Here is a 27,379-nt window from a genome sequence, read left to right as displayed (position 1 = left end):
CACCTGTTTGGAACATCCCACAGGTGAACAGGCTAATTGGGAACAGGTGGGTGCCATGATTGGGTAGAAAAGGAATTCAGTCATTCACAAACAAAGATGGGGCGAGGTTCCCCTCTTTGTGAAGAAGTGCGTGAGAAAATAGTCGAACAGTTTAAGGACAACGTTCCTCAACGTACAATTACAAGGAATTTAGGGATTTCATCATCTACGGTTCATAATATCTCAAAAGGTTCAGAGAATCTGGAGAAATCACTGGATGTAAGTGGAATGGCCGAAAACCAACATTGAATGCCCGTGACCTTCGTCCCTCAGGCAGCACTGCATCAAAAAACGACATCAATGTGTAAAGGATATCACCACATGGGCTCAGGAACACTTCAGAAAACCAATGTCACTAAATACTGTTCGGCGCTACATCCGTAAGTGCAACTTGAAACTCTACTATGCAAAGAAAAAGCCATTTATCAACAACAGCCAGAAACGCCGCCGGCTTCTCTGGGCCTGAGCTCATCTAAGATGGACTGATGCAAAGTGGAAAAGTGTTCTGTGGTCCAACGACTCCACATTTCAAATTGTTTTGGGAAATTGCGGACGTCGTGTCCTCCGGGCCAAAGAGGAAAAGAACCACCCGGACTGATATGGACGCAAAGATCAAAGCCAGCATCTGTGATGGTATGGGACTGTGTTAGTGCCAACTTACACATCTGTGAAGGCACCATTGATGCTGAAAGGCACATACAGGTTTAGGAGAAATATATGCTGCCATCCAAGCAACGTCTTTTTCATGGACGCCCCTGCTTATTTCAGCAAGACAATGCCAAACCACATTCTGCAAGTGTTACAACAGCGTGGCTTCGTAGTAAAAGAGTGCGGGTACTAGACTCCTGTCTCCCATTGAAAATGTGTGGCGCATTATGAAGCGTAAAATACGACAACGGAGACCCCGGACTGTTGAACAGCTGAAGCTGTACATCGAGCAAGAATGGGAAAGAATTCCACCAACAAAGCTTCAACAATTAGTGTCCTCAGTTCCCAAACGTTTATTGAATGTTATTAAAAGAAAAGGTGATGTATCACAGTGGTAAACATGACCCTGTCCCAGCTTTTTTGGAACGTTTGCAGCCATAAAATTCTAAGTTAGTGATTATTTGCTAAAAACAATAAAGTTTATCAGTTTGAACATTAAATATCTTTTCTTTGTAGTGTTTTCAATTAAATATAGGTTGAACATTATTTGCAAATCATTGTATTCTTTTTTTATTTATGTTTAACACAACGTCCCAACTTCATTGGGATTGGGGTTGTAATAGGGAAAAGGTGAGGCTAAATCTAACCCAAAAACTGTTTGAAGCCATCTTTGGTACTAATTAAAACTCACCACTAGGGAGGCATCTGTATCAGCATTCTCTTCCAAATAGTCCAGGAGTGCCTTTTGTAGCTGCTGGGTTTCATCACCACCCTGAGACTGCAGAAAGATCACAAAGATAAATATTGATCTTTCATTATAATAAGCAAGTGTTACAAACGCAATGATAGCTATGGGCTCATTGCACCTGTTGCAGAATGCGATCAATCGACCGCTGGTCCATCTTGCTGGTGACTGCGTCCTTCCTCAGGCGTGCGGCCACGGTGCCAAGGTAGTCTAGAGATGCCACTCGGAGTGCCATCTCCGTCTGCTTGTTGCTGAACTGGTGCACCTGTTTTAAATCAAACACGCCATTTGTTATCTTTTGACAATGTGCAGCACAGACAAGGACAAATACAAAACAAAGTGTGAATTCATCCATCCACTGTGGGGATGGCTCACAAGTCCCAAGTCCCAAATGTGAGGGTGAACAGTGAAGCATGTGTAAAGGCAGAAAAAGCATGGATTGTATTTCACTTGTGAAGGCAGCACTTCATCACCAAGCTACCAATTACACTTGCCAATGGACCATATGTACGGCAACACATTAAGCATTTCTGGGGGAAAAGTTAGGGTTGTTCGTATAATTCAAGCTACTGGCTGATGGAAAGATAACTTTATTCTTTAAATCTGCAATAACGCGGGGTTGTGCAATAGGTATATTAAATTGTTCAGCGTTGGTACTTTTCGAAGTTGAAATTTTCTCAAACGTTTTTACTTTTTAAAGACAAAGGCACAGCTCCTCCAGCCAACACTGCGGTGTGCCGATATGTTCAACCTCAAAATGGTTTTGAGTTTCAACACATTTCCCATCTTGTCCACCATGTGTTTGCCTGGCGGCTAGAAGTTATCAAATGCCTCCTTACCCCAAAAGAGGAACTGCTGCGTGCATAGAGTCCATTAGTGGAGTGGATTCTTGTATTTGGTGCATGCAGTGGAGACATCGTCCAATCCAAAAATCCCCCACCCCAATTGTGTTTATTTTCACAGAGCAATCAAGTATGTAGCAGTTATAAATTAAGGCTTTTGTTACCTTGACGATAGTGAGTGGAGCTAAGGCGTTGCGACTAAAGTAAGTGGCTCCGACATGCACGATACCAGAATGTGTAGACAAATGCGAGCGCCAATAAAAGCATGAATTGTAATTTAACATCTGGAAGCGGCACTTCATAACTCCTTTGCCGAATTACACTTGTCAATTAGTGCGCAGATCCGTGCAAGTGGCAAATGCAGTAGGACATACACCTATGCCCCATGACACTATTCGAGAGGCCTGCCATGTAATTCTTAAAGAGAGGAGAGGAGAGGAAAAAAATTAAAAATAAAATACATTTTAAAAAAACACGCTCAGAGGATCAGTTACAAAAAGGCCAAAAATATTGAACTGACAAAATAGCCGGATCGCACTAACCAGGAGTCTGCCAAGCAGACTGAGTAGCAGCTCGGCAGCAGGCCACTCTGGTTTGTTAACCGTCGAGAGGAGGTCCTGGACAAAGTTCTCAAACAGTGGCCGGTAATCTTCCTCTCCTTGCTTACTGCCACATCTGAGGGAGGAGAAGGGGAAAATAACTGTGAGACTACAACAGAAAAGTAAAACAACAAAACAAAGTCTAAACAGAATTTAGAAAATGGACCTCCCCAAGTGAAACCAATAGTAGTACAATTCAACCATCCTTCCAACCATTTTCAATAGCAGGTGTAAGGATGAGAGACAGACATCTTAACCACTAGGTCACTGTGCTGCCTAAAAAATCAAAGAGTTTGCAAAATGTACCTCAAAAGTCAAAACAAAAGCAGTCAACGTGCGTGATGTCAGCAAATCTAAAAAGACTTACCTAAAAACTCCACAACTGTGTTTTGCTTACGCCCCTGTGATGTCACCGCCAAACAGTACCATTGATGATAAAGAGCGCGATGATAACAATAGAACTAAAAATGGAAGTTACTGCGACATAGGAAAGCATCTGGCGTCTCAGTACAATAGGAGCACTACAATTAAATATGACATTACATTTGACCTAGCTGATGCTAACATAAATTGCATGTAGCTAGAAACATGATGGCTAATGACTCAAATGAAAATGATCAGAGAACCTTTTCTGTCCATTACGTGGCTGTCAAGAAGTCTTCAAAGGGTGAATAGTGTTACTTTATTTTAGTTGTATTATACAGTTGTTCTTTTCATAATGGACAATTGGGGAAATTAAAATGTTATTTTGAAAAACTGCCTCTAAGCGAGAACTTGGAACAAATTAAATCTACGTTACATTATTTAAATAGTTTAGAAATGTAACCACCATCACAGAACATATTGTTTTCCACTTTGGAAGGTTCACTTTAATTACAAATAGAAATACCAGCATTCTTCTAACCCAAAAATATGGAAAGGGAGGCGCTTACTTTTTGAGGAATACTGAGAGGAAGTTCTGCGCTGTTCGCATTGCCGTCTCATATGAGTTGGTAATCAACAAATCGTGGTCCACCTGGAAATTCATAAAATTAAATAAAGAAAACTTCAGCAAGAACAGCTATGCTTGTAACTGACATGCTTTAACTACATTGAGAGCCTGTGGGAGCATGTGTATTTTCTCGTACCTTGCTGTCATGCTCCTCTAAAGTGTCTTTGTTGTTGGGTATGTGGACAACGCACTGGATAAGCTGCAACACCAAGGCGGTCACCATTTGGATGTACATGGGCTCGCCATCCTGGTCCGAGCTGTTCAACCTTGAAAGAGTATGGCATATGATCAGTGTCACAGCCTCATATTACTGGAGGGTCCTACTGTCATTATTATCTAATCCAAGAAACAATACCGGAAGTTTCTGAGGGAGCGTTTGCTGGTGGGCAGCCTGGCCAGTGACGTGAATATCTCCTCCAGAATGAGCTGCCGGTGCTTCTCGTAGCGCGAGAACACCTGTAAAGAGGAAATGTCAAAGCGTGCTGTTTTAACACTTTTACAGTTGTGCATTTTGGGTGTTGTTTTTGGGTAAATGTCAGAACACTTACCGCTGTAACAAGTTTAATAGCGCACAGCTGCAGCTCACTGACATTTTCCACAAAGAATGGAGTGATTCCCATTGAGGAAACCTGAGGGGGGAACAAAGATGAAGTAAAAAGAGCAGAAAAAGATACTATTAATACAGTTGTACCTTAAAGCTCCAGGATAAATATGCCTTAATAATGTCGACAGGTTACCTACATTGCCTGTACAGTAAAGAAAGTTTTTCTGATGGTGGCACTTTAAACTCTGGAACGAATTACTCCAAAAACAAATGATCTCAATGGGAAATTTTGTTCTGAGTGTCTATGGAATGTTTTGTATTGAACCCGTGAGGTACCACTCTATGTACACAGACAAGAAAGTAGAATTTATCTTGATCTTTTTACCTGGAGGATGGTGGTGTCAGTGAGCAGTTGGATCTCGAGAAGCTCAGAGATGTTGCTCACGATGTCGCACACTTTATTGTACAGCATGATAATGACACGTTGCTTATGCGTGGAGCATTTGGCACGCTTCGCCTTAGAGCTTAACAAGCCACCTAGATTAAACGATTAGATACATAGAGTATTATTCCCCCCAGACGGAAACATTAAATGGCATCATTATCAGACAACTGTTCAATCCTCACCCCCGTGCGGGTCCACCCTGTAGACGGGGTCGTACTGAGGATAGAGCGTGTTCTGCAGATGAAACTTGGTGTACTGCAGCACCCGCTCGATGACATCCTCGATGTAGACAGCCTTCGGCATGTGCGCCGACGTCATGATGTTCAGAGCCGTGAGGCACGCATCGGCCGACTTGGTCACTCGCTCCATGATGAGGTCCCTCCATAGCCTCTCTTCATCCTCGGCGTCGTGGTCCTGACATTGGGAAAGGAGACCAATTCATTTTTTGTTACCGCAAAAGCCTCTACATAAGTCAAAGGTTTACACTCAAGGTCGTCAAAAAGTGGTTATTGGCTAAACTGCAAAGAGTATCAGGTGTTTATTTGTGGACGGTGTCTATTTGAGAGGAGGTCTTTATAATCGATATAACAATAATGTAGTGCAGTTTGAAGGGGGAGCTGCTTAGGTTTAGACAGACATAAAATTGTTCAAAAGTCAACATTCTTTTGTTTGAAAGTGTTAACTATGAGTCTAACCTTTTCAAAATCTCAGAAAAACTATGAGACTGCACCACAAGGATGTCACTCTGTGACGAAAGCAGAATAGCACATGACCAGAGAGAGCCAATCACAGATGTCAGCTTAAGAAGGAGGAAGTGATCTTTTGCTGCTCTTTTTCAAATGTAAATCAAATTGTAAAAATTTCAAATTTGTCAAAGCAACCAATTTAATTACTCATTTTCTCCCAGCAATTCAATAGATTATAATTCCGTAAATTTTGTAATAAAATTACATATTCTAGGTACATGTAATTAGTTACTCCCCAACCCCTGGATATACGCTATCTAGAAAACGGGAGCTCACATGGTTGATCATAGTGGAGAGCTTGGATCCATCCTGGATATTCTTTTCTAGTATGTTGAGCAGCTTCACCAGCTTGTCGGATGGGATCTAAAAGAAAACAAATACATTGAGAATGCAATAATGCTGTCCAACATAAGAAGTAGCTCAGTTGATCTAAAGATGCCACTACCCTGCCGGTGATGCCCATGGCTTTGATTTTGGCGGATTCGCTGCTCAGCTCGTTTAATTGGTGTTTCCCAAGTAGTAACTCCTGAGGTATCTCATCGTCGTCTGCTGCTGGACACAACCCAATTAGTGAATGCATATCCAAAACAGAAGTTCCACATTCCATTCTTAGATCGCTCTGATACTTTACCCATGGTGGTGAAATCCATATCCTCCAGGTTCTCCAGGATGTTGTCGATACTGTTTAAGAACCTCTTGAACGTAGACGAGTCCATCAGCTCCTCTTGCGTGAGCTTGGGCTCGTACGCTTTCCTTTTTTTCTGCTTCTCCTTCATTTTCAATTTCCTGGCAACTGAGCAGGTAGGATAATTTGTTTGGTCTCATTAGTGAAGACTGAACGAGGAGAACCAAAAGAGGGAAAAAGCTTGGAGCATAAAAAACAGACCATCGCTCATGCTTGGAGGCGGCGAATCGTCTTCGGAGGAGTCCCGGTAACGGCTGCCCGAGCCTCGTCGGCCTTCTTTGGCTCCAGTTTTCCGATGTTCTCCTGAGGCCCGTCGCTCTCTTTCCTCAAAGTCCCAAGTCCTGTCTTTGTCCCGACGCTGACGCTTCCGAGCAGCTGTGGACATTAAAGAACACGTACCATTGACACACAGATTATTATTATTATTTAGTCAAATGAAGATGGGGGAGGCATCTATTTGTGTGTTGTAGTAAAAAAATAATAATAATAAATAAATAAAACCATCACATATACTAGAAAACTAATCGCCACAAACGTGAAATCTAATGCACTAATTAAGCGTAGTTGAGCGGCTTACTAATGAAGTTCTGCCTCCATAAGTGCAAATACAAAAGATGTTTAAATGGGTGCTCGCTTTTTTTCTTCACACTCTGGGCAAGTAATAGTAATAGTCACCTTGTTCCACCCCCTAGCTCTGTCCTCACTCCTCAAGGAAACAAGTGCAAACTCAACATTGGTCCAACGGTACAAGGGAGAAGGGTGAGCAGTGCCTCATTTGCATGAGACAGAACAGCAAACTCCAAAACTGAGTGATTTCAACCAAAGCGTAAATAGTGGAAATTAAGTGTCCAGTTATTTTTTGGAAAAACTTAGAACATCTATAAGGGGGGCAGCCACGATTTGAAGAAATAGAGGAAACCGCTAAGGCACTGGTGTCAAACTCAAGGCCCGGGGGCCAGATCCAGCCCGCCACATCATTTTATGTGGCCTGCGAAAGCAAATCATGTGTCAACTTCCATGATGCTTGCTAAAATCTGTTCCAGATTTTTGTCTAATATTCATATGTAATAAATAGTAATTAAATATTGTAAGCACATTTTGCCTCCAAACCCCTTTTACAGTTACTTGAACAACTGATTAATAATAATAATAGTTGAACAAACCATTATCCTTAACTTCTGATTTCAAAACTAGTTATCCATCAATTTGTTGTCTATGTGTAATAATACGATGAGGCGATTCAACATTGATAGGGTTTTACAATCATAACGGCCCTCTGAGGAAAATCTTATCGACAATGTGGCCCGTGACAAAAATGAGTTTGACACCCCTGCGCTAAGGTTTTGACAAACATCTGCTATGCGCTCAATTGAAAAGGATTCAAATAGTTGACTCACATTCTTCGTTTGTGTCGTCCTCCGAGCTGACCTCGGCGTATTTGGGCTTCTCGTTGATCGTACTCCGTTTCCTCTTGTTCATCTTGACTCGTTCGCAGAGGGGCATGGTCGACTCGATCTCTGCGAGCAACTCTGGAGGCAGCTCCTTCAAGACGGCAGGGTCCATGCCGCCTGGACAGGAGAAAAGTTCTCATTAGATGCAATAGTGGAGGACAACATTAAAGCCAGCGACATACTCAAGTAGTTGACGCTTTTCCTACTTTTGCCAGACTTTCCCGAGGAGAAACGGTTCTTTCCAGACTTGCTGTGACGAATGATTCTTTGGATCTGGTCCACCGAGAGCTTTTTCAGAAGCACCACAGGTTTGGGCCTCTTCTCAAAGTCCTGCACCAGACCCAACCGCTCTAGTTTCACCTTGGGCTGGCTCCAAATGTGACTCTCTGTTGGAACACCACCATCCTTGTCCCGTTTGATCTGAAAGAAGAGATAGCAGTTAGAGATGCTCTACAGTTTGGTCTGCTCATTAAACTTAAAAACAAATGCTCAATTTGGATTTTGAATACAAAAATATGAAATGGCAAATGGTGCAAACTGATGAACTAAGCAACTCTGATGTTAGTCTTCGGTAAGGTTCTGGTGACAAATGCATAGAGGAATATTCCAGTCCAACATTGCTATGACAAAAAGTAGAGATTATAAAGAGCAATGTAAGGCCCACAGGCCGTAATGTCTCCACTTGTGCTTTTATAACATCTGCAGTGGAGGGCTGTCACAATCTTTTTAGAATCAATTATCCTATAGATGTTTCGTCGAGTACTTGCCCAACCTCTATCCCCCCCCCCCCCGCAAAAAAACAAACAAACAAAATTCTGATCTACTAGTAACTTGCATTTTATTTTCCTTTCTGAGGGCTGGACTTCGATCGTTAAACTGCATATGTTGGTACTGATTGTATGGCATAGACAGAATTTGAGACAACAAAATCAGCCTTTGCTAAACGGTTAGAATTCGTGATTAGCATAAGCGTGCTAGCGATTACCATTTTAGGTAAAAACTACCATTCAGCTCATTCATACATCATTTAATATGTACATTACACATCTATCACTTACAGATGCTCCTCTGTCATTTTTGGCAAAGATTATCAGTGGCCCAACACTGCGACCATCTGCAATAAATGTTTGTGTGAAATATTGGTGCCTGGGGCGCAAACACGGTGCCAGGCGGAACATTTCTTTTCTTTTTCTTTTTTTGGACCCGACGGAGCTGCGAGGCAGAAATTCTGCATCACCCTATTTTTGAAGTCGACTTAGTAGAGTTATTAGATTTTTTTGCACCAGCCCTACTGCAGTGGAGTATTTTTATTTTTTTATTTGAGCTTTTTTTTTTAATCATAACTATACACTGCATCCTCAATTTTATAAACAACCCAAAACAGTTACTTTAAAAATGGTTAAGGCAGATTGTGTTAAAAATGACCCCCAATACAAACAAACGATAAATGGCAAGACTAATGTGAAAACAAGGGAGAGCGGTGGTATGATTTAGTGAGATTGCAGGCAGTGACAGCTAAATGATTGGTAGCTATTGCTGTTTGGGTCGATCCAGATCACCTTAGGGATCTGGAAGTTCTTCAGTGCGCCACTTTGTCCTCCCAGAAGGTGAGCGGGGAAAGAATCTGGAAGCCTAGCACCGGAGGGAGCGGCAGCCGGCTTCAGACCATCTTGCCTATGGCTGCTACGACCAGGCTCGCCGACGGAGGACGCCCGAAAGCCGGACATATCTCGGTCACTTCTCGAACGGGCATCGCCGATTTCGCTCCGATGCCTCCTATCTTTATCAGATTCCCTGTCCCTGTCCCGTCCATGCTCCCCTCGGCCCGACGACTTAGGAATCTCCGCCCGCCTGTCTGAAGACTTGTCGTCGTGTCTGTGTTTGGACAACTCCCGACCATCTCTTCTGCCGTCATGTTTGTCAACCCTGTTCTTGATGACCTCGGGTCGTCCGTCCGGTTTCAAACGCGAGGCGGTGTCAGAACCTTCTACGGCAGCAGGCCCGCTAGCCGGTTCTTCGGGCCAGCGTTGAGCTTCTAGGGCCGGGACTGGGGCAGCCAGTAGACAGGGGTCGAGCTGGCCGTCAGCTCTCCCTGCCTGTTGGAGGTCGATGCTCACCGTGAGGGGAGGACGACTGGCACCGTTCCCAGCTGCTGTGGCCTCTTGCGGAGTCAGTTTGCCAGCATTGCCCCCTCCAGCAGGTCCGCTTCCTGGGGCCCCTGTGGGACCACCTGGTCCCCCGGCACCTGGCTCCAAGGGAAAAGAGTCTTGTCTTCTCTTCTTCAGTGGCTTGTCTGTTGAAAAGCATAAACAAACAAACAAATAAATTATTACAGATTCCATATATTCATAAAAAAAATTATACAGAATCTATTTCGTACCTTTGTCCAGGACTTCCTTAGAACACTTCTCACTGGCCGCCTCTCGCTCTATCCGCTCGATTTCAGCTAGGGCGTCCAGCTCCACCTCGTCATAAGGGGAACTAGGAGGCTGGAGACCAGCGATGCCTCCTGCCTGCTGTTGGTGGCGGGCTCCCAAGTTCTGCTGGAGAACAGGCACCTGCTGGAAGCCTAGTTCCGCCTCCATATTGTCCGTGTTGTGCTCCATGCCTGGCATGGCGTCACCTGAGAGATCAGGCATTGATTAGTGCCGCTAATTCATTCAATATTATTCAGACTATGTGTGTTTGCCTACCCGGTGGATCAGACTCATTCGACTTGACCCGGGACAACTTGAGCGTCAGTTTGGTGGAGTCCTTGTTTGGCGAGCTCACGATGTCGTACATGTCTTTCTCCTCTTTCACGGCAGGAATCTTCTTGCGTTGCTGGATCTGCTGTTTCTGGTCGAGTCCCCCCTCCCTTGGCGACGGTGCATATGGAGGTGGCGACTGCAGAATCAGCGGGGGACGGGAACCCGCTTGTGAGGAGGTAGGGAAAAAAAAAAGTGAAGCCCTCACCAACTGAATAAACGTGAATTCCACCTGAGAGCAATGCTAGTCTTGAAGAAAGCGATTCCTTACATTTGGGTGTCCCTTCACCCGCTGCTGGGGAGCAGCCGGACTGTGGCGACCTGAGAGGGAACGCTGGATTTCTCAAGGCGGAGTCACCCTCCTGAATAAAATACAAATAAGGCAAATTTAAAGGGTTTCTATACAATTTGTCATGTGTCTGGAGTGCTTTCCCACCCATCGAGTGTGAAATTAGTTGTGTCTGTGAGCGAGCCATTCTGCACTTCTGGCCCAATATCACATAACAGTTGGGCTAAATAACATTAACTGCCCCTGCACCAAGTTTTTCCAACCCCTTAAGGAACTTATTTTCCAAAAAGTGATAAGTGACAAATCTAGCAACTTTTGACAAATTGTGGTGGCTTTGCACAAGCACCAGTCATTTGCAGCCTGAAGGTAGAGTTGTGATCAAGGAGTCTCACCGAGTCGCCAATAAAATAAATGAAGTGGGAACTGTGAGAAGCTGTTTTAAAGTTTACAGTTCAGGGCTGCAATATTATTTTAAAAATATAATAAAAATGCTTTTGACAATAACAACGACCTCCTGACCCTATAAGACACCTGGCACTCTCTTCCCTCGAACAGACGCTCCAATTCAAAGGTGGGTCATTTATTTAAGGAAAACAAATGCCTCCCTCAAATAGATGCTTTCCTTGGTTAAAAATTGGTAGCAACTTCAATTATCTTGGTTTGCAGAAAAAAAATATAAAATTCCAGTAACATTTATGAAAATACTATAGAAGGCCTCCCTTGGACTGTAATTGAGTAAATAAATGTCCTCGACCACTATTAACCACTAAAACATTTAACCCACAAATGCTCATAATATTTAATAATAAACATTTATCATATTGTAAATTAATTTATAAAAACTTTGATGCCCCATAAAAGAAAAAAGGTTCCCCAACACTAATCTAATATTTTGTCTTTCTAGTTCATTCAGAAACTTCTATTGGGACTGAAAAGTTAATTTGGACATTTTGTTGTACCTCACTGCCCAGCCGGTGCACGATGTTCAAGTAGTCGTCATTGCTGTGTCTGTCTGAGTGGTGGTTAGCGGCATTGGCCAATTGCCCCGATACCTTGCCTTCATGGATGTTTCGTATACTTCCCGGAACCATCGGACTGGCCACAGACACTTTTGGAAAGCACACACACATCATATTACTGAGTTGTTAAATCCTAAAGTATTACCCTGCGAAATCCTCTGAAGCAATTTTGTGTTTTAGCATAAAATAATTCCAGTAACTTCACTTATATCGGTAAATTGTTTTAATTTAAACTCAGTGTGACAATAGTGACTACTGTTTCGCTTTTCAAGTAGGTAGCCTTTGGCCATGCCGTCTCTCAACTTTCCTCTTTCCTTGTCTGATGAAGCAACAGGTAATATTACCATTCAAAATTAATTACCATTAAGCAAAACACAAGTTAGCCAGACAAAAACTCAATATGGTGGCAATGACATTTGATACTATTGAACCAAAGCCGCTGGCTTCATTTTTTTAAATAGTTCACTGCTGTTAATATGAAATGGCAGTGAGGGATATTTTCTGTATCACAAAGAAATGGAGGAACTTGCGGTCAATAAAATAATAAAGGTGGTGTAAGACTCACCTTGTTGTATCTGTTGGTGTTGGTTGTAGCTGGGTGGTTGTTGGTGGGGGTACTGCTGGATGTAACCAGGAGCAGGGCTCTGGGGCGTGTAGGGACTGGGAACCGGACTGTTTTGCTGGCCCAAGTATCGACTACTGGAGCCTGTCTGGGGGGCCACGAAACGACTAAAGGGAAAGAGGAACACAGAGCAATTGTGAGCGAGAGAATTAAAGGGGACATATTATAGAAAATGTACTTTTTTTTAGATTCAGAAGACTTAATTTATCTTCGCGGGGGAAATATTGACTTGTATACAGATAGTTGGAGCACCTGCCCACTCATCTGCTGTGACATTAAACAACCACGTGAATCTTTTGTTATCCGCCTATTTCTAAAGATGTGTCTGTGAGTGAGCCCTTCTGCACATGCTAATTTACAGAATAACCGCCGACTGTGTTTTCACAACCAAGGCATGATAAGCTAGGCTGGGCGAAGATCCAAATGCACTTTCAAGAGCAGGCCGCAGTCCGGCCACTGGGCTACACTGAAACACTATCATGCAGACATCCTTCACTGGTGCAACACCACTCCTATCATGTCAAGTCTGTAAGGTAAGCAGAGATGCATTACTTTTTGTTGGATACGTAGATTAGCTTTAACAACTTCTGATAAGCGGCATACACTTGATTGCTTGGTGAAGTTGTCAAAGCTGTGGTGATGTGTGCATATTGACCCGATCCGGTTGTTTGCTCTAACTTCTGAATGCTTTTAAAGTGGCCCTTTAATGCTGTGAACATTGGCACTTATTCCATAGTTCTGGACTTAAAAACATTGTCTGCAGAAAGAACCCCCCCCAAAAAAAAGATTTTCTGATGGTTTTTAACAGATCTTGGCCCACCCACATTTCGGTCGTAAGCGCCAGAAGCAGGTCTGATTTCCCCATACCAGTTAACGTACCTGGTTGGCAGACAAGTAAGGCTGGGGTATAATTGTAGCCTATATTCAAAGTTTGGATGTTCTTTTTTAGACAGCAAAGAGTGAAAATAAAATAAATTAATTAATTAATTTGGTGGACTTATTTTGCTGAAACTGATGGCTATAATGCCACCTTGTAGAGAGCAACCGCTTGGGCTAAGTGGTCCATTTCCGCCTATATTCCTGAGCTTTGTGAGCCGTTTCTTGGTTGATTGCTTCGCTCACCTTTGAAAAACATTTTTGGAAGATAGCATAACATAACACAAGTGTTAACGTTTTTTTGTTTTTTTTTTATCCGTTGCATATGTCGCTGCGGACTTCGATGGGCACTGCTGTCTGTCAACAAGGCGATCACCTGTCAGAACAGCGCCGTGTTCGTACTATTTCATCAGGCTTCGATGCTTGACAAAAGGTTTTTGGACGATGACATTATACAGGTGTTCGATTTTGTGACATTTTAAAGGCTTTTTGGACAGTCACGGGGCTCGGCTGACCGTGACTTTGATGTGCTTGGGGACTTGTTTGCACGGATGGTCGTCGTGATGTGTTTGTAAAATTTTAATAAATTAGAGTTTCAACATAATTGTGGGGTGCTATCACTGCTGTGTTCATGTGAGAAATCAAGTGCAATGGTATATGGTTGCTTGGCTTGAGCAAGTGACAAGCTGTCTCCCAGCCAAAAGCTTAATTTCTCAAAACTGCAATCAATCGTTAACAAAATTGATGTGGACATCTCCATTTATGCCCACTTACACCTCTGAAAATATCAGCGCAATTGGGCCCATATTTTTTATTTTATGGATGTTAAGCGTTTTCCTCTCCATAGACGTCCAATATAGACAAAACCTTAACATGGCTTAATGTTCCAAAACTGTTACCAATCATCACCAAAATTTACGTGAACATCTCTACTCACGGCGGCTTCAACCTCTGAAAATGTTACAATAATCGGCCCAATAGTTTTTGATTTTATGGACGTTTAGCGTTTTCCTCTCCACAGACACTCGCTACTGAAAAAGCTCAATGTCACAGACATGTTATTAAAACACCTGGAAACGCTTTTAACTTGTGAAGAAATGCATCTCCCATAAAAATATATACAATAATAAATATGAAAAGTATGAAAAACATGTCCAGTATTTTATACTGGTGATAGTCTGGACTCTGGGAGAAATTATCCTGAATACAATCACGCTTATATTTTTATTGTGGCATGTTTAAAAGTCCCCAAATTCGAATTGTGATTTTACTGTGTTCAACTTTGGGGGTTGGTATTCCATTTTGAATGGTTGATAAAGAAATTGTTTTGTGTTCTGACCTACCTTGATGGATTGGGAGAAATTGCTGCCGGCTGGAAGTTTGCCGACTGGGCCGGACTATGCATGGAATTTTGGGTGATCTTGTACTGTTGTACCATCGGCTGCTGCATAACATCTGTTCAGGGAAGGAAGGGCAATTATTCAGACGTTGAAGCATGTGTATACAATTGCATTAAAAAGTGAGAAGGTTTTGAGGGGAGTACTTTTTTCCCTGAAGATGCCAGGGTTTCTGGCCAGCATGGTTTGCAGCAGCAGTGGCGCGTCTCCCTCGGGCTCATCGCTCCCCAGGTTGTCCTTCAGCTCTCTGCAACAACACACGAAAGAACAGCCACTTTCAGTCTCATTGCGATAATAAGGACATGCTATCAAGTAAGCAATTAAAACTCATGTTTTTTAACCATTTTGCTTGTTGCACTTTCACCCACTCACAGAGTTGTAAATTAATCCAGCTTCAAAGTGCAGTTTACAGACGTGGTAAAACATAAAACCACTAGCAAGAGTGGAAGATTTGAGGGACAAACATTTGAGGAAGCATCAGCTTCATTCAAACCTCTGGTGTGGATTAATTTCGGTTTTGCCGTTGAATACAACAATGAGTGAGTGAAAACTGTTGACAAACATTATACTGTCTGCACGCGTTGCTTGAAACATGTCCCATACTTTTAAGGAAACACAAGCAACCAAGCTCCTACGGTTTTCGTATCTTGATATAATCCAAGTAGTGGTTTTTTGTTAAGTCTCCAATAACAACAAACGTTCAAGTTGTTTAGTCCATTTATTTGTCGCTTTCAACAGCTTGACATAACAGCAACAAGAGGCAGTTTACCATTCAAAAGAGCTGTGTTTAAAATATGTTTTTTCCCCCTAAATACATTAAATATGCTTGAAGTGCTGAAAACACCAAAACAGAACAATAAAGTACTGAATGGTTGCGATATAGTTTCAAACCTTTCCTCACCATCTCCGCTGGCCAGATTTTTGGGGGGGGCTCAATACTATCCCCGTGACGAAAGAGGGCTAGGGCGTATACTTTCTAGCATGAGTCGGCCCTCCCCCACTCTATAATTACCATGTGCCCTTATTCCATGTAGTGGCCATTCAGCGTAGTTGCCACTTCCTTATTCATGATAACTTGGCCCATCTCTACCACTACAGTGTGCAGTTAGCCATCAAACTATGCCTGAAGTGTAATGTGTTGTGTGTTATTTGAGCTACAATGTATCAGCTGTGGTGTCGCCCCACACACAGCACAAAGCAAGGCAATGGCAAACCGGACGGGATCAATCTCCTCCCCGCCAGCAGTCTGGCGCAAGGGCTTTAGGGCCCTCAGCCTCACAGATGTCGACCGCGACGTTGTGGGGTGACGAGGAGGAGAAAAAAAGAAATGGGACTGTGATGCATTGCACTGATGTGGCTGCACATGGCGCACCCTTGGGCGGCCACAGCGGCGTGATACACGGCCTGGCGAATTTCAACAGAGGCAAAGGAGGGATAATTGTCTTGGGCTCAGAGGTTAACTGCTCGCCACAGATAGCCTCTCTTCGGCCTGTGAAAGCGTGTGCAACGTGCATCGCTGGGAAGTCTCCAGGCTTCGGAGCCAGGAGAGAAGGCACATATTTTATTGACAGCTGAAAGTTCCAAGGGGTGGGGTTTTCAGAGCATTCGGCGACACGCCCACAGCGTCTGGAAGCTGAAAGAACGTCTCAATTCTTGACCATTTTGAAGCCTGATTTCACATACTATATACTACACACTTTAAATAACGGTTAACTTGAAATACGTTGTATTATTCAGAACACTACAAAATGCATTTTTTTGAGATCATTTTGAGAGAGGTAAAAAGTCTTTACGCACAAAACACATACAGAAAATGTAACGAACTGTGGCCCAAAAACCAAGTTAAGGAGAAATGATTAAATTAACGGACCCGCATTACCAGCTGCCTAGGCGTAATTTGGAATTGAAAAACTTAAAAGCTTTGATTATGATTATTATTTGTCTTACACAGCTGTATAATCTTCCATGCAATGGTCAACTTTTGACATAAAATAAATATTTAAATCAAAAGGTTAAGCGTAACAGTCAACATTTAAGATTTCATATCATGATATATATATCGATAGACTGATGTCAAAAAATATTGTAACAGGACTTTTAGTGAGGTCAGTACACAGGCATAGCCATAAATGCAATTTTACTAATAATAACCTGGATGTAGCACGGATGGCTGTCTTTTCGGGGAATGTTCATGATATGATTCGACTTAACTCCACGTCAATCAGTACAGAAACATCATAGACTGGCGGTGGCGACACTCGGTTTGCGCAGTTAATCAGTACATGCCGGATCAAGGACTTTCCTCCCGATCTAGTTTAAGGGAGGTTTGAGGAAACAAAATTGAAAACTTTCAGGAAATGGCCCCAATATTAAAAAAACATTTTGCTACAACACAGAATTTATGACATTGTTTTGTCGTGCTTGAAGACTAATAACACAATCTAAAGATTTCTAAAGCCAATATAACAAGGTTGTTTAATGCATCTGCTGCATTTTTTAAAATTTGAAGGATGAATTTGAGGATTCAGTGACATTTTTTTCAGGATGATTAAGGCAAAAATCTAAATCAAGACTTTAGGGAGACATTGACACCCTTTAGTTGAAATGTTAACAATAGAACATCACATCAGGACTAATGAGGGGCTATTAAAAAAATGGAGGGATGGATGGATAAAACTTTTTAGCAGCATGTGGTCAGCACGTCTGCCTCATAGTTAAGAGGTCCCCATTTCAAATCTGGGTTCATATCCTTTCTGTGCTTATATGCATTTTCTCTGAGTACTTCCTCCAATATTACCCGTTTCTTTGGTTTACTGAAAACTCAAAATTATCCATTGGTGTCAATGTGAGTGTGATTGAGTAAATTGAGTAAATCTTTTGTTCATATTTGATTGAGAGTCAACCGATTCCAAAAGTAACCCGTTCAGCAATTTCAGTGTTATAAATAGTCACTATTGAACACACACTCTCTAGCGGTCACTTACATGTGCTCTGTGGAGACCTGGTTGAGGCCATGGGCAAGCTGGGAGGCTAAGTTCTCGTCCCGGGAACCCAGTAGGCAGTTGACCTCCTCTGCGATCCTCCCATTGTACAAGAGGCTCTTAGTGGTGGTGGCCGGGAGGGGGGAGGGAAGGGGCAGCTGGTTCAACACTGGAAGGAGAGCCGAAGGAATAAGATCTTTGCTGCTCATCAAAAGAAGATTCATCAACTGTGTGATGAGCTAGGAATCGGTGGACATCACTCACAGTCTGTTAGGCTAGCGATCCCAGCGAGAGTGGTGATGGGAACATGAGGCATATCCCCATTCATGCTTGAGGTGAGGGTGGGGGGGGAGTGTGTTGATACACAGGTAGATCAGGGGGGCCGATGGACGACACCCTTCCTCACATCTCCTGACACCTGAGGAAGGAAATTAAATAGGATTTAAGAGCTGATTTGCTGAGAATAACCGAACTATAGGCGAGCCTCTAAAATTGTACCATTGATCAAAGGATGCACTTTTTCTTTGGCTTTTTGCATGAAGGAGCAGTTTCGGAATGTGAGAATAGAATATACACAGGAAGTTATGTGACGTAAGTGTACACCATATGTGTCGTTTATGTTTTTTGTTTCTAAAGAAGTTACATTTCTACACAATTATTGTTTGAAGAATTAAATGTGTGATGTACCGCTGTTGTTTATAAAGAGGTTAACTTTCTACACAATTATTGTTTGAAGAATTACACGTGTGACATACCCCTGCGACAAAAAAATAAAATAAATAAAAAGATTCATCATTAAAGCCGAGACATGTTTAACATTAACAGTATCAGTGACATTTTTTTTACATTTATATGTTTGTAGAAATTGTATGTCACAGAATGATTTAAAAAATCATGTGTGACACACATCTGCCACACAAATAACTTGCATCCTTATGCCTGGATCAGACTACAAGACAAATTTGGTCTTTCCCGATTGCACTATGGCAGACTACCGGCATCAAATCTCTGGCAGACAGTGACAACACTACACGACATTTATTCCGTATCCCGCCTTTTACGATCACTGGGCTTTATCTTGTCAAATCAAACACTGTCGGAGAGGTGGAAGCAGAAAACGTGTCTCCAGTCAACGCGACCGGATACAATCGTTACCATGGAGATGACAAAAACAATGCGCCGTGCCAATGTATTGTTTCTGTGTGTGTGCGTGTGAGTGACTGTGGGGTGACAAAATGAAGAACAATGTGTGGTGTTCGTCATTGGTCCTGGGAAGAGAATGTTCATTCAAGGATTGCTTGTGGTATGTTCACACACTTTTAATATGATACGGCTTGCAAGCAGACAACAAAACGTTATGTAGCCTAGCAAGCTAGTGCTAGCACTAATAGTTGTACGTAAACATGTCGGCATTCTGTCGAATCATGCTCTAAAGCTTCGGTAAACATTGGTTAGCCCGCCTGAATAAATGTTGACAACACCAAGCACGGGAGGCACAATATGCAATCCTATTGGTCGACGTCAAGGTGCGCTGTTGGAGAGTTGTCGTTGATATGTCACACTACACAGAAGATATATAAAAAAAATCTAACTTGCTAGACTTTTCATTTTGGCATCGTTGGGCTACCGTAGGGCCAAATTGCTGGTCGTGGATTATGTTACGCTACAAGAATTTTTGTTGTTCCCAACAAAATATATCGAGCCTGATGTGGGAAATTTGCTGCGATAGCTAATTAGGCTAATATCGGGGCTAAAATCCTGTAGTCTGATCTAAGCATTAGGCACTGAAGTGGAGACAAATGTTTTATTGTTTTTACATGTTAATAGTAACAGTGATGTATTGTTACAATTGTATGTTTGTATAAGTGGAGACTAAATGTTTCATTGTTTTTACATGTTAACGGTAACATATTGTTACAATTGTATGTTTGTATAAGTAAAGTTGTGCGCTACAGAATGATATAAAAAATGACATCTGATGCACATTTGCACCACAAATCACTTTCATCTTTCACAACTGAAGTTGAGACTAAAATTCATATTTCACCCACACCGAAACTTGATTCGACAGAACGGCGGCATGTTTACGTCCAACCGTTCGTGCTACCACTAGCTTGCTAGACTACATAACATTTTATTGCCTGCTTGTGAGCCGTATTGTATTAAAAGTATGTGAACATACCTCAAGCAAACCTTAAACGAACGTCCTCTCCTGTCCTGAGCACCGGTGACCACCAACACACATTTCCCCCCATTTTTGTCCTTATAATACAAAGTCGGCGCCGTAACCGGTCGAATTTGAGTTGGCAAGATAAAGCCCAATGATCGTAAAAAACGGGATGCGGTGGTATCGGAATAAAAGATTTTATTGTAGTCAATCGTGAAAGAGCAAATTCGTCTTGTAGTTTAATCCGCTGACGTTTTTTTTTTTTTTTTTTAAATAACTTTATTGGCCATCAGATATTTCCAATACTACGTCAAAAGACATGCGACAAGGCTAAAAATAAACTAGCTTTTGGATTCAAATATACTGTGCACGCGGCAACGCGGAGTAGATGTCTTTTGCGGCGCCGATCAATAACGTCATTGATCGGATCGGTGAATTATGACATTAAAGCCGTCAGCATAAAATGCTAAATATCAGCCCAATAAAATCGGTGTAGTCTAGTTTTTACACATTAATAGTACAAGTAGTTAATTTATTATTACACTTGTTTATTTTGATTGACATTGAAATCATGATTAATAAACACGATTAATCATTTATTTCACAGTTTATTAGTATTTAACTACCAAAACTCAACTTTAAATATACCTTAATAGAATAACCATAAAATAAATGAGTAACAAGTAAAATAATATATTTAAAAAATAGAAATAAATGTTCTTTTTTAATAAATACAGCCATGTTATAAACACTGGCACACCTGGAGTGATTGTATTGTCTATTACATATATTTGTTACAAAACAATCCACTCAATATTCCGGTATTTAGCAAATAGAAATAATGTTGGTAATCCTAATTCACCTAAAACAGGAAAATGTTAGTCTGCTTTCATGTCAGACGGTCAGGAGGAGAAAAAGCGTTTGTGTCTTTATACACAAAGCCATGACTATATCTGCTGTTACTGCTGTACGCGCCTTGGCCTCATGGGGGCAGTGCGGTACAATGCATGCATGGAGCTGCATGTTACAGCCAACTAAAAAAAAAAGAGTAGAAGAAGAAAGTCACAATAAAACTTTATTAAACTTGTTTTTCACAGATTAGGACGAATATATGCCCGTGAGTATTATTATATTGTCTGTCTGCATGTGTTACTATGGCGTTTGTCTGTATTTGCTTGTATTTAAATATTCGATGTGAGTAATTATTTTTCTTGTGTTTTTTTAGTTTTACAGTAAACTCCAAGTCGGTATCAATAAACATCTTAAAGCACACTCAGGGAAGGCAGAAGAACGTGACACAGCTTGCTACAAGCAACACAGGGTGCGTTCAGTGTGAGTTTACAAGGCAGGAACTTGCATACACAACCTGCGGCCTGCACAGTCATCGTTTTTCTTCGATAACGTTTTCATGACCGTTAGAAGCCAAAATCGAAATCACGATTACATTTCGATTAAACACTCAGCCTTTATATGCAATTTATATGCAAAATGTAATTTACAGAACAGTGGTAAGCGTGTGTGTGGCTCGAGGCATTAGCATTATAGTGCAACTTCAACAGATTCACGCTAGCTTTTTAATCACGTCAGGTTTCAGACAGGACCTCTCACAACTTACGATGTTGCTCGATGTACTAAAAATGTTGTGTCGTGTTGTTTCATGTGGCGGAACATAGGGTACGTTCAGAAATCCACTCCAAGTGCGCGTTCCACACTCCGGAATGTTCGGACACTCAGAGCATTGTTGGAGTGTGCCGTTCGGTTATTCACAGCGCCACACTCTGGGAGTGCTGGAGCACACTCCCGCCGCTGCTCTGACTGAGCAGACGGAGCGGCCGGAGCGGCAGGCAGGAGGAGATGTTTACAGACAGAACTGACACATTCAATATGGCGGACGCACTGACGTATTCCTGCCAATGGTCAACACGGTCATTCGGTAAATTCATAGAAAATGGGAGTGTGCTCTTCCTCTCTAAACACTGCACTCTGAGAGCGCAGGGAGAGCGTCAGATTAAATTTCCGAACGTAGCCATAATGTTTCCTTTGCTGCCGTTCTTTGTCGCAATTTTCAAGCTAAGCAAGACCTGCACAACACCTCGCTCTGTTTTGGATCCTCTTTTTTGAATTCAGAATAACCCCAAATAATGAAGGGAGACTTGTTTTTGGTCGCTAAATCCGCCAAATGCGCAGCTTCTAAATCAGTCGTGCGTACAGGTCTCCCTCACTCCCTTGTCATTGGCTGGCTTCAGCTGTCGAGCCGCTGCAAGCATGAAATGTGATTTGTCATTGGCTGGCCTGAGTGTTGCATTTAAGGACAAGCGTAAAAATGAGCTGTACATGCAGTTGCGAGCAAGGAAAAATTACAGTATATCTTTGATTAATAATATCTTGAATGTTCATATGGAGATATAAAAAAGATAATATATCGTTCAGAATCAGATCAGAATCAATATATCGTTCATCCACTACTATTTATTATAGTGCTATTATAGTACTGTAATATAACCTGAAAAATACAGAAAAGACTGTTTGAATTGTTCCTATCAGATTCAGAATGGAGACGGCATGACTACAGGGCGCTGTGACAGTGATAATTCACAGTGCTGGTGACAATGTAATTGGTTCAACAAGCCCTTGACATTCCAATTTGCCCTTGTCATTTTTACATGCCGGTTTCCTCTCTGATTGTTTTTGAAACTGATGATCCTGTACATATCATGTACAGAACACAATCAGTCACATGAATACTATGAAATCAGTCACAAATTGTGTGCATCTTGCTAGTCCGGTATTTGCTTTAAAAGGCCTTGGAACTCCCAAGTATTTTTACAGTGTAACAGGTAAAAAAAAATATCGAAACAGTTTCATTGTTACTGTTCTTTTGAGTGATGCAAAGATGAGAAGTACAGTCTTATCACACGCAGCACATGAAAACATAATTCCCTTCAACCTGCTCATAAACACTTTAGACTAGGGCTGCAAATAAAGAATATTTTAATCGATTCATCTGTTATTTTTATGATGAATCGGATGAAAAAAACTTTAACTTCCATCCCTTCATTAAAAAACAGGTCATTATTTCAAATGGACACTGCAGAAAATGCAAAAATATACATTGATTATGATTCCATGACTGGTTTCATCCATAACGTAATGGGCAAAAATGTTGATAATTGTTTTCCGAAGTAAAAGCAAATGTTTGCAAATGTCTTATTTTGATTAAACAAATTATTAGTCTGCTTTTATGGAGGTGGACAGAAATATTACTGTTGAGACGCTGAAAGTCTGAAGATTTGGACAATTTAAATTAAACAAGGTCTCTCAACGATAAATCGATTATCAAAATAGTTGTCGATTAATTTGATAATCGGGTTGTGGTCGATTAATCGTTACACTTCTACTTGAGACAATGACACTGTTTTCATCATGAATAATCACAACAAGGATGAATTAGCATTGGCTACTGTCACCGTACCTTGTCGAAGAACGCTTTGCCGGCTCGGGTGGACACAGTGTCATTTCAGATGAAAACAAATCCTTCTACGATCTGTTGAAAAGATATTAAAAAAAACACTGCATTTTAATCAGACATTGTGACCGGTACATACTACTGATAAACAGAACAACATAGAATTAAATTTGGGAGAAAAGGTGTGACAGAGCATCACACTACATCCACCTTTAGGTTTTCAGCCAAGGATGCTTAAAGGACTAAGGACTAAGTTCTTGATCAAGTTCAAGTTTAACGCAAGATGATAAGATAAACAGGATTCCTAAATGTTTTCAGCACAGGAAGCCAAGCCAGACAAATTTACCAAATGTTGTCAGCCTAAGATGCTAAAAGAGATGAGTGTCAACAATCAGCTTGAGGCAAGCACACATGGTCTCTTTTCTGCTAAACTGCACACCTGCACACTCAGGGAGTGCAGACTATACGTTAGGTTGGTAAAGTGCTTTCGGTGGCATAGCATCGGCCCACTTCCATGAGTATGAGCACATGCCTACAGTATCAGCACCGATCGTGAAATCAGTCTATCCCTAGTTTTTAGCCCAAGAGCCTGAGATAGACAAAATTACACAAATGTTTTCGGTCCAGGTAAACAAAATTCCACAAATGTTTTCAGTCCAAAATACAAAGACAAACAAATTTGCCTAATGCGTTGAGCCCAGGATGCTACGATGGACAAAATTCCCCAAACGTTTAAAAAAAATAGAATTGGGAAAAAAATTTAAAAAATGTACTGCATTGTCTGTTCACAAGAATAAAACAAACTGCAATTATAGCAAACATATCCTTTGCTTTTTCATCTTTGTCAATTTATTTCATACATAAGCTTTTTGGGTTGATTTGAAACCTACTAATTTTCGCTCTACTGGTTTTTTTATATTTATTTGATATTTTTATTTGACTCTAAAAACAATGCAAAACTAACTGAAAATGAAAAAGAAAAAGTCAAAAAGAAATATAAACTAAAACTGAAGCAAAATCCCGAACTATTCTTTGTCTGAATATGGATGTTCAGTATCATACAGCTAAATCAACATCCATAACAAAATAAGAACAACAGAACACGTGAAAGTGTCTGTTTATGTGACAAGACCCGTCTCCCAGGCAAATGCAAATCGTCACCACTCCACGCATCCATCGTCGGTATTCTACAATACAAGACGTCCTCCATTTACGACAAAATGCCATTCATTCTAGTGAACACTTCTATTCCGGTCAAAATGATAAAAAGGTTCGTCTATGCTTAGACACAACTCTGGATCAACGACTCAGATTGTTTTTATGTTCAATTATAGAGCGGACAACTTATTTTTACACTTGAATGACAGTTAGGGATGTAAAATAGCACAAGACATAAAGTCCACTTCCTTGAATGTCTTGGCATAATCAATGGGTGATCAATTTGATGTTACAGGTGTCCTCAGTTTACGACTGAGTTCTGTTACTACGACGCCGACATGACACAAATTCGCACTGCAGTCAAAAAGCGCCGTAGTCTATTGTTTACCTGTGCTAATGCAGTAGTGAAGTCATAGTTAGTTAATATTTGTAAGAAACTTACTTTAGTTTTTTCATACAGTGCGTAACGTTTCTTTTCTAAACTTGTATGACAATTAAGTGTTCAAAAGTGTACTGCATAAAGTCAGGAGTGATTGATTATACTTTTTTGTTTTAACTACACAACCCCCCCCTTTTACACTTGTAAGACAGGAATATAAAAATATATGAGAAGTTGACTTCCTTAAATGGTAGACCTAGATGTAATCAAGGGGTTACTAGTTTCATTTTTGGTTTTATTATGCAGCGGTCAACTTATTTTTCCACTTGTAGAACCGTTATGAATGTTAAAAAGCACCAAGACGACTTCCTAAAACGCTAGTATAAAGAAGGAGTGATTAATTTAACTTTAGTTTCACTAGACATCATCGCATAACGTTTTTTACACTTAAGAATATTAAAATACATTACATCGTCTTCATTGAATGTTATGCATAGGTAGAGGGTGATTCACTTGACTTTTATTATTTTATTATACTGCGCTTGATTACTTGTTTTTACACGTGTTACATGCCTTTGCCTTTCTTAAGGTTTTAAGATGGCGACAGTTTCACCACAGAACTGATTAATGCAATTTCCTGTCAGAAAAATGAACAAATTGAACAGTGTTTCGACCTTCAAGCTTGCACTATATTGGTATAAATACCCCAAAAGTAATGTTTTTGCAAATATCTGAACGACTTTCAATAAAATGCAAATAGTTTGGCAAACAACAACAGTGTTGCCATTGCTATGAGACCAAGTGAATGCTCAGGAGACGGGAGCGCTAAAAAACAACAAAACGGAGAAGATTGAGGGTAAGGGGAGGTGTTGTAAACATGAACTCGTAGTAGCACGTCTTTGGGGTTCTCCTTCTCTGGAGGAGGACGTGTGGGCTAAAGCTGACAGCTGGGAGACTGACAGGCAGGGAGGCGGCACAAAAGGGGAGCAGATGCACCGTGAACCGTGGCTATCATCCACATCTCCACACCAAAACCATATGAATAATAATAATATTTTATTGCCGCATAATAATTGGCACACGATTAAATGAATAGTTCTAATTAGATGATGAGTGTCAGTTTAAAAAAAAAAAAAAAAAAAAACATCACCACACTACTTCCACGGAGTTGTTGACTGAATCCAGCAGCCCCGAGCTAGCCGCGATGCTAACGCGGTGGGAAAGAGCTCCCTCCGCGGGTCGGTTTTCTCCCACGATTCAGTGGCTTGTTCGGTTCTGCTAACGCTGGCGATCTTCGGGTGTTTTGAAGTTAGCGTAATATTAAACACTGCAGTCGAGGACTGGGGTAAGGAAGCCAATCGACGAGGCTGAAATGTGAGGAGGCTAAACCGAGTTTGGGGAGCAAACGGGGGAATTGGAACTCCCGGAGGCAAGCGGCCCAATCCCCGGGGTTGGACGAGTGACACCCAGCTTCGAGGCCGTGCGCCTGGGCAAGAGCGAAAACACACCTAGCCATAGCTGACGCGGCTAGCCCCGCGTTCCCTTCCCGACGCCGTACCCCCCTTCCCCCCCGCCCCCCCGACACTATTGTTTTTGTTTATAAGTGCGTTTTGGATGAAAAAGTCGACTGCACAAGGCACATAGCTGAGTGTATTTACCTTCGGATGTGGCGCCCAAAGGGAGGGGAATGTTTTAGCTGGATTTGTGTCCGTATCTCTAGCTCCCCCTTTCTTCTCCTCCAGAAGGAACTCGGATTGGCTCGCCGAGCTAGCCCCGCTCGAGCTAGGTGGCTAGCTCGCTAGCTATCAACAATAATCCGGGGTCGGCTCGGTTCGCTTCTTCTTCCGTCACACAACTCGCGGCCGAATTATTTCCACGTTTATCGGCGAGGCGAACGTCCTTTCTTCGCCGTCGCGGATGACGCGGGCGACGAGCGCGAGCCAATTGTTTTTTTTCTTCCCCCCCCCCCGAGCGTAAAAAGGAGAAATGTGACGATTTGTTGCGATCGTCCAAAAGAGGCTCTCCTCCTCTCGTAGAACAAAATGCCGACCGGAAGTGCCGCCGTCTGACTCGGGCAAAGATCTCACGAATGACTCCCTCCATCGGCGCCAAAACGAAATACCACGCGACGTTTCGCTCGCAGTGCGCCAGAGGGCGCTCTAAGGCAATTTATAAGAGCACACACCTATGTTGAGATGAAGTCACACTTTGAATAAAACAGTGAATTGGATAGATGAACCATCGCTGTTAACTCATTCTCTGTCAGACCTTTTCAAAGCAGAGTTCCCCATATTGCTAGTCATTTTCCCCCACCACGTACCACCCCAAAAAAACAACAACAAAAAATGCAGTAATTGGCTCTCCATGTACCACTAGCAGCAACATTAAAATAGAGGCGCATACACACCTAAATATTTTATCCAAAATAAGACAGAGGTTGTATTCCCGGACTGTCTAAAACGCTTAATGTAAAAAAGCTTGATGTCTGAAAACTGCGATCAATCGTCACCAAAATTTGTGTGGGCATCTCTATTGTTTATTAT

At 41.7% G+C, this 27,379-nt stretch overlaps 1 protein-coding gene across 2 annotated transcripts in view; it reads right to left on the bottom strand.

Annotated features, from left to right (window-relative positions):
* The window catches only part of nipbla (NIPBL cohesin loading factor a), a 44,076-nt gene extending 17,177 nt beyond the window's left edge, over nt 1-26,899 (bottom strand). Inside the window, exons 1-27 of one of the 2 annotated variants that reach the window (XM_061767966.1) lie at nt 26,495-26,899; nt 23,306-23,377; nt 17,931-18,084; nt 17,670-17,835; nt 14,832-14,932; nt 14,632-14,743; nt 12,356-12,519; nt 11,731-11,879; nt 10,754-10,844; nt 10,429-10,650; nt 10,116-10,358; nt 9,295-10,028; nt 7,942-8,155; nt 7,682-7,852; nt 6,486-6,659; nt 6,231-6,392; nt 6,045-6,148; nt 5,876-5,962; nt 5,036-5,267; nt 4,794-4,945; nt 4,413-4,493; nt 4,220-4,320; nt 4,001-4,130; nt 3,806-3,888; nt 2,817-2,949; nt 1,554-1,697; nt 1,379-1,465 (exon numbers count right to left, since the gene is read on the bottom strand). In XM_061767966.1, the coding sequence (XP_061623950.1) occupies nt 1,379-1,465; nt 1,554-1,697; nt 2,817-2,949; nt 3,806-3,888; nt 4,001-4,130; nt 4,220-4,320; nt 4,413-4,493; nt 4,794-4,945; nt 5,036-5,267; nt 5,876-5,962; nt 6,045-6,148; nt 6,231-6,392; nt 6,486-6,659; nt 7,682-7,852; nt 7,942-8,155; nt 9,295-10,028; nt 10,116-10,358; nt 10,429-10,650; nt 10,754-10,844; nt 11,731-11,879; nt 12,356-12,519; nt 14,632-14,743; nt 14,832-14,932; nt 17,670-17,835; nt 17,931-17,994 (4,101 nt within the window). In that variant the 5' untranslated portion in view covers nt 17,995-18,084; nt 23,306-23,377; nt 26,495-26,899. The remainder of the gene's footprint in view (nt 1-1,378; nt 1,466-1,553; nt 1,698-2,816; nt 2,950-3,805; nt 3,889-4,000; nt 4,131-4,219; nt 4,321-4,412; nt 4,494-4,793; nt 4,946-5,035; nt 5,268-5,875; nt 5,963-6,044; nt 6,149-6,230; nt 6,393-6,485; nt 6,660-7,681; nt 7,853-7,941; nt 8,156-9,294; nt 10,029-10,115; nt 10,359-10,428; nt 10,651-10,753; nt 10,845-11,730; nt 11,880-12,355; nt 12,520-14,631; nt 14,744-14,831; nt 14,933-17,669; nt 17,836-17,930; nt 18,085-23,305; nt 23,378-26,494) is intronic. The other variant, XM_061767967.1, reaches the window with a different exon arrangement.
* Nucleotides 26,900-27,379: the final 480 nt, after the last annotated feature.

This window comes from Phyllopteryx taeniolatus, chromosome 3 (assembly GCF_024500385.1).
Source record: "Phyllopteryx taeniolatus isolate TA_2022b chromosome 3, UOR_Ptae_1.2, whole genome shotgun sequence".
In the NCBI taxonomy this organism is placed as follows: domain Eukaryota; kingdom Metazoa; phylum Chordata; class Actinopteri; order Syngnathiformes; family Syngnathidae; genus Phyllopteryx; species Phyllopteryx taeniolatus.
The sequence above is the reverse complement of the archived record's forward strand: the minus strand, read 5'-3'. Positions and strand labels throughout refer to the sequence as shown.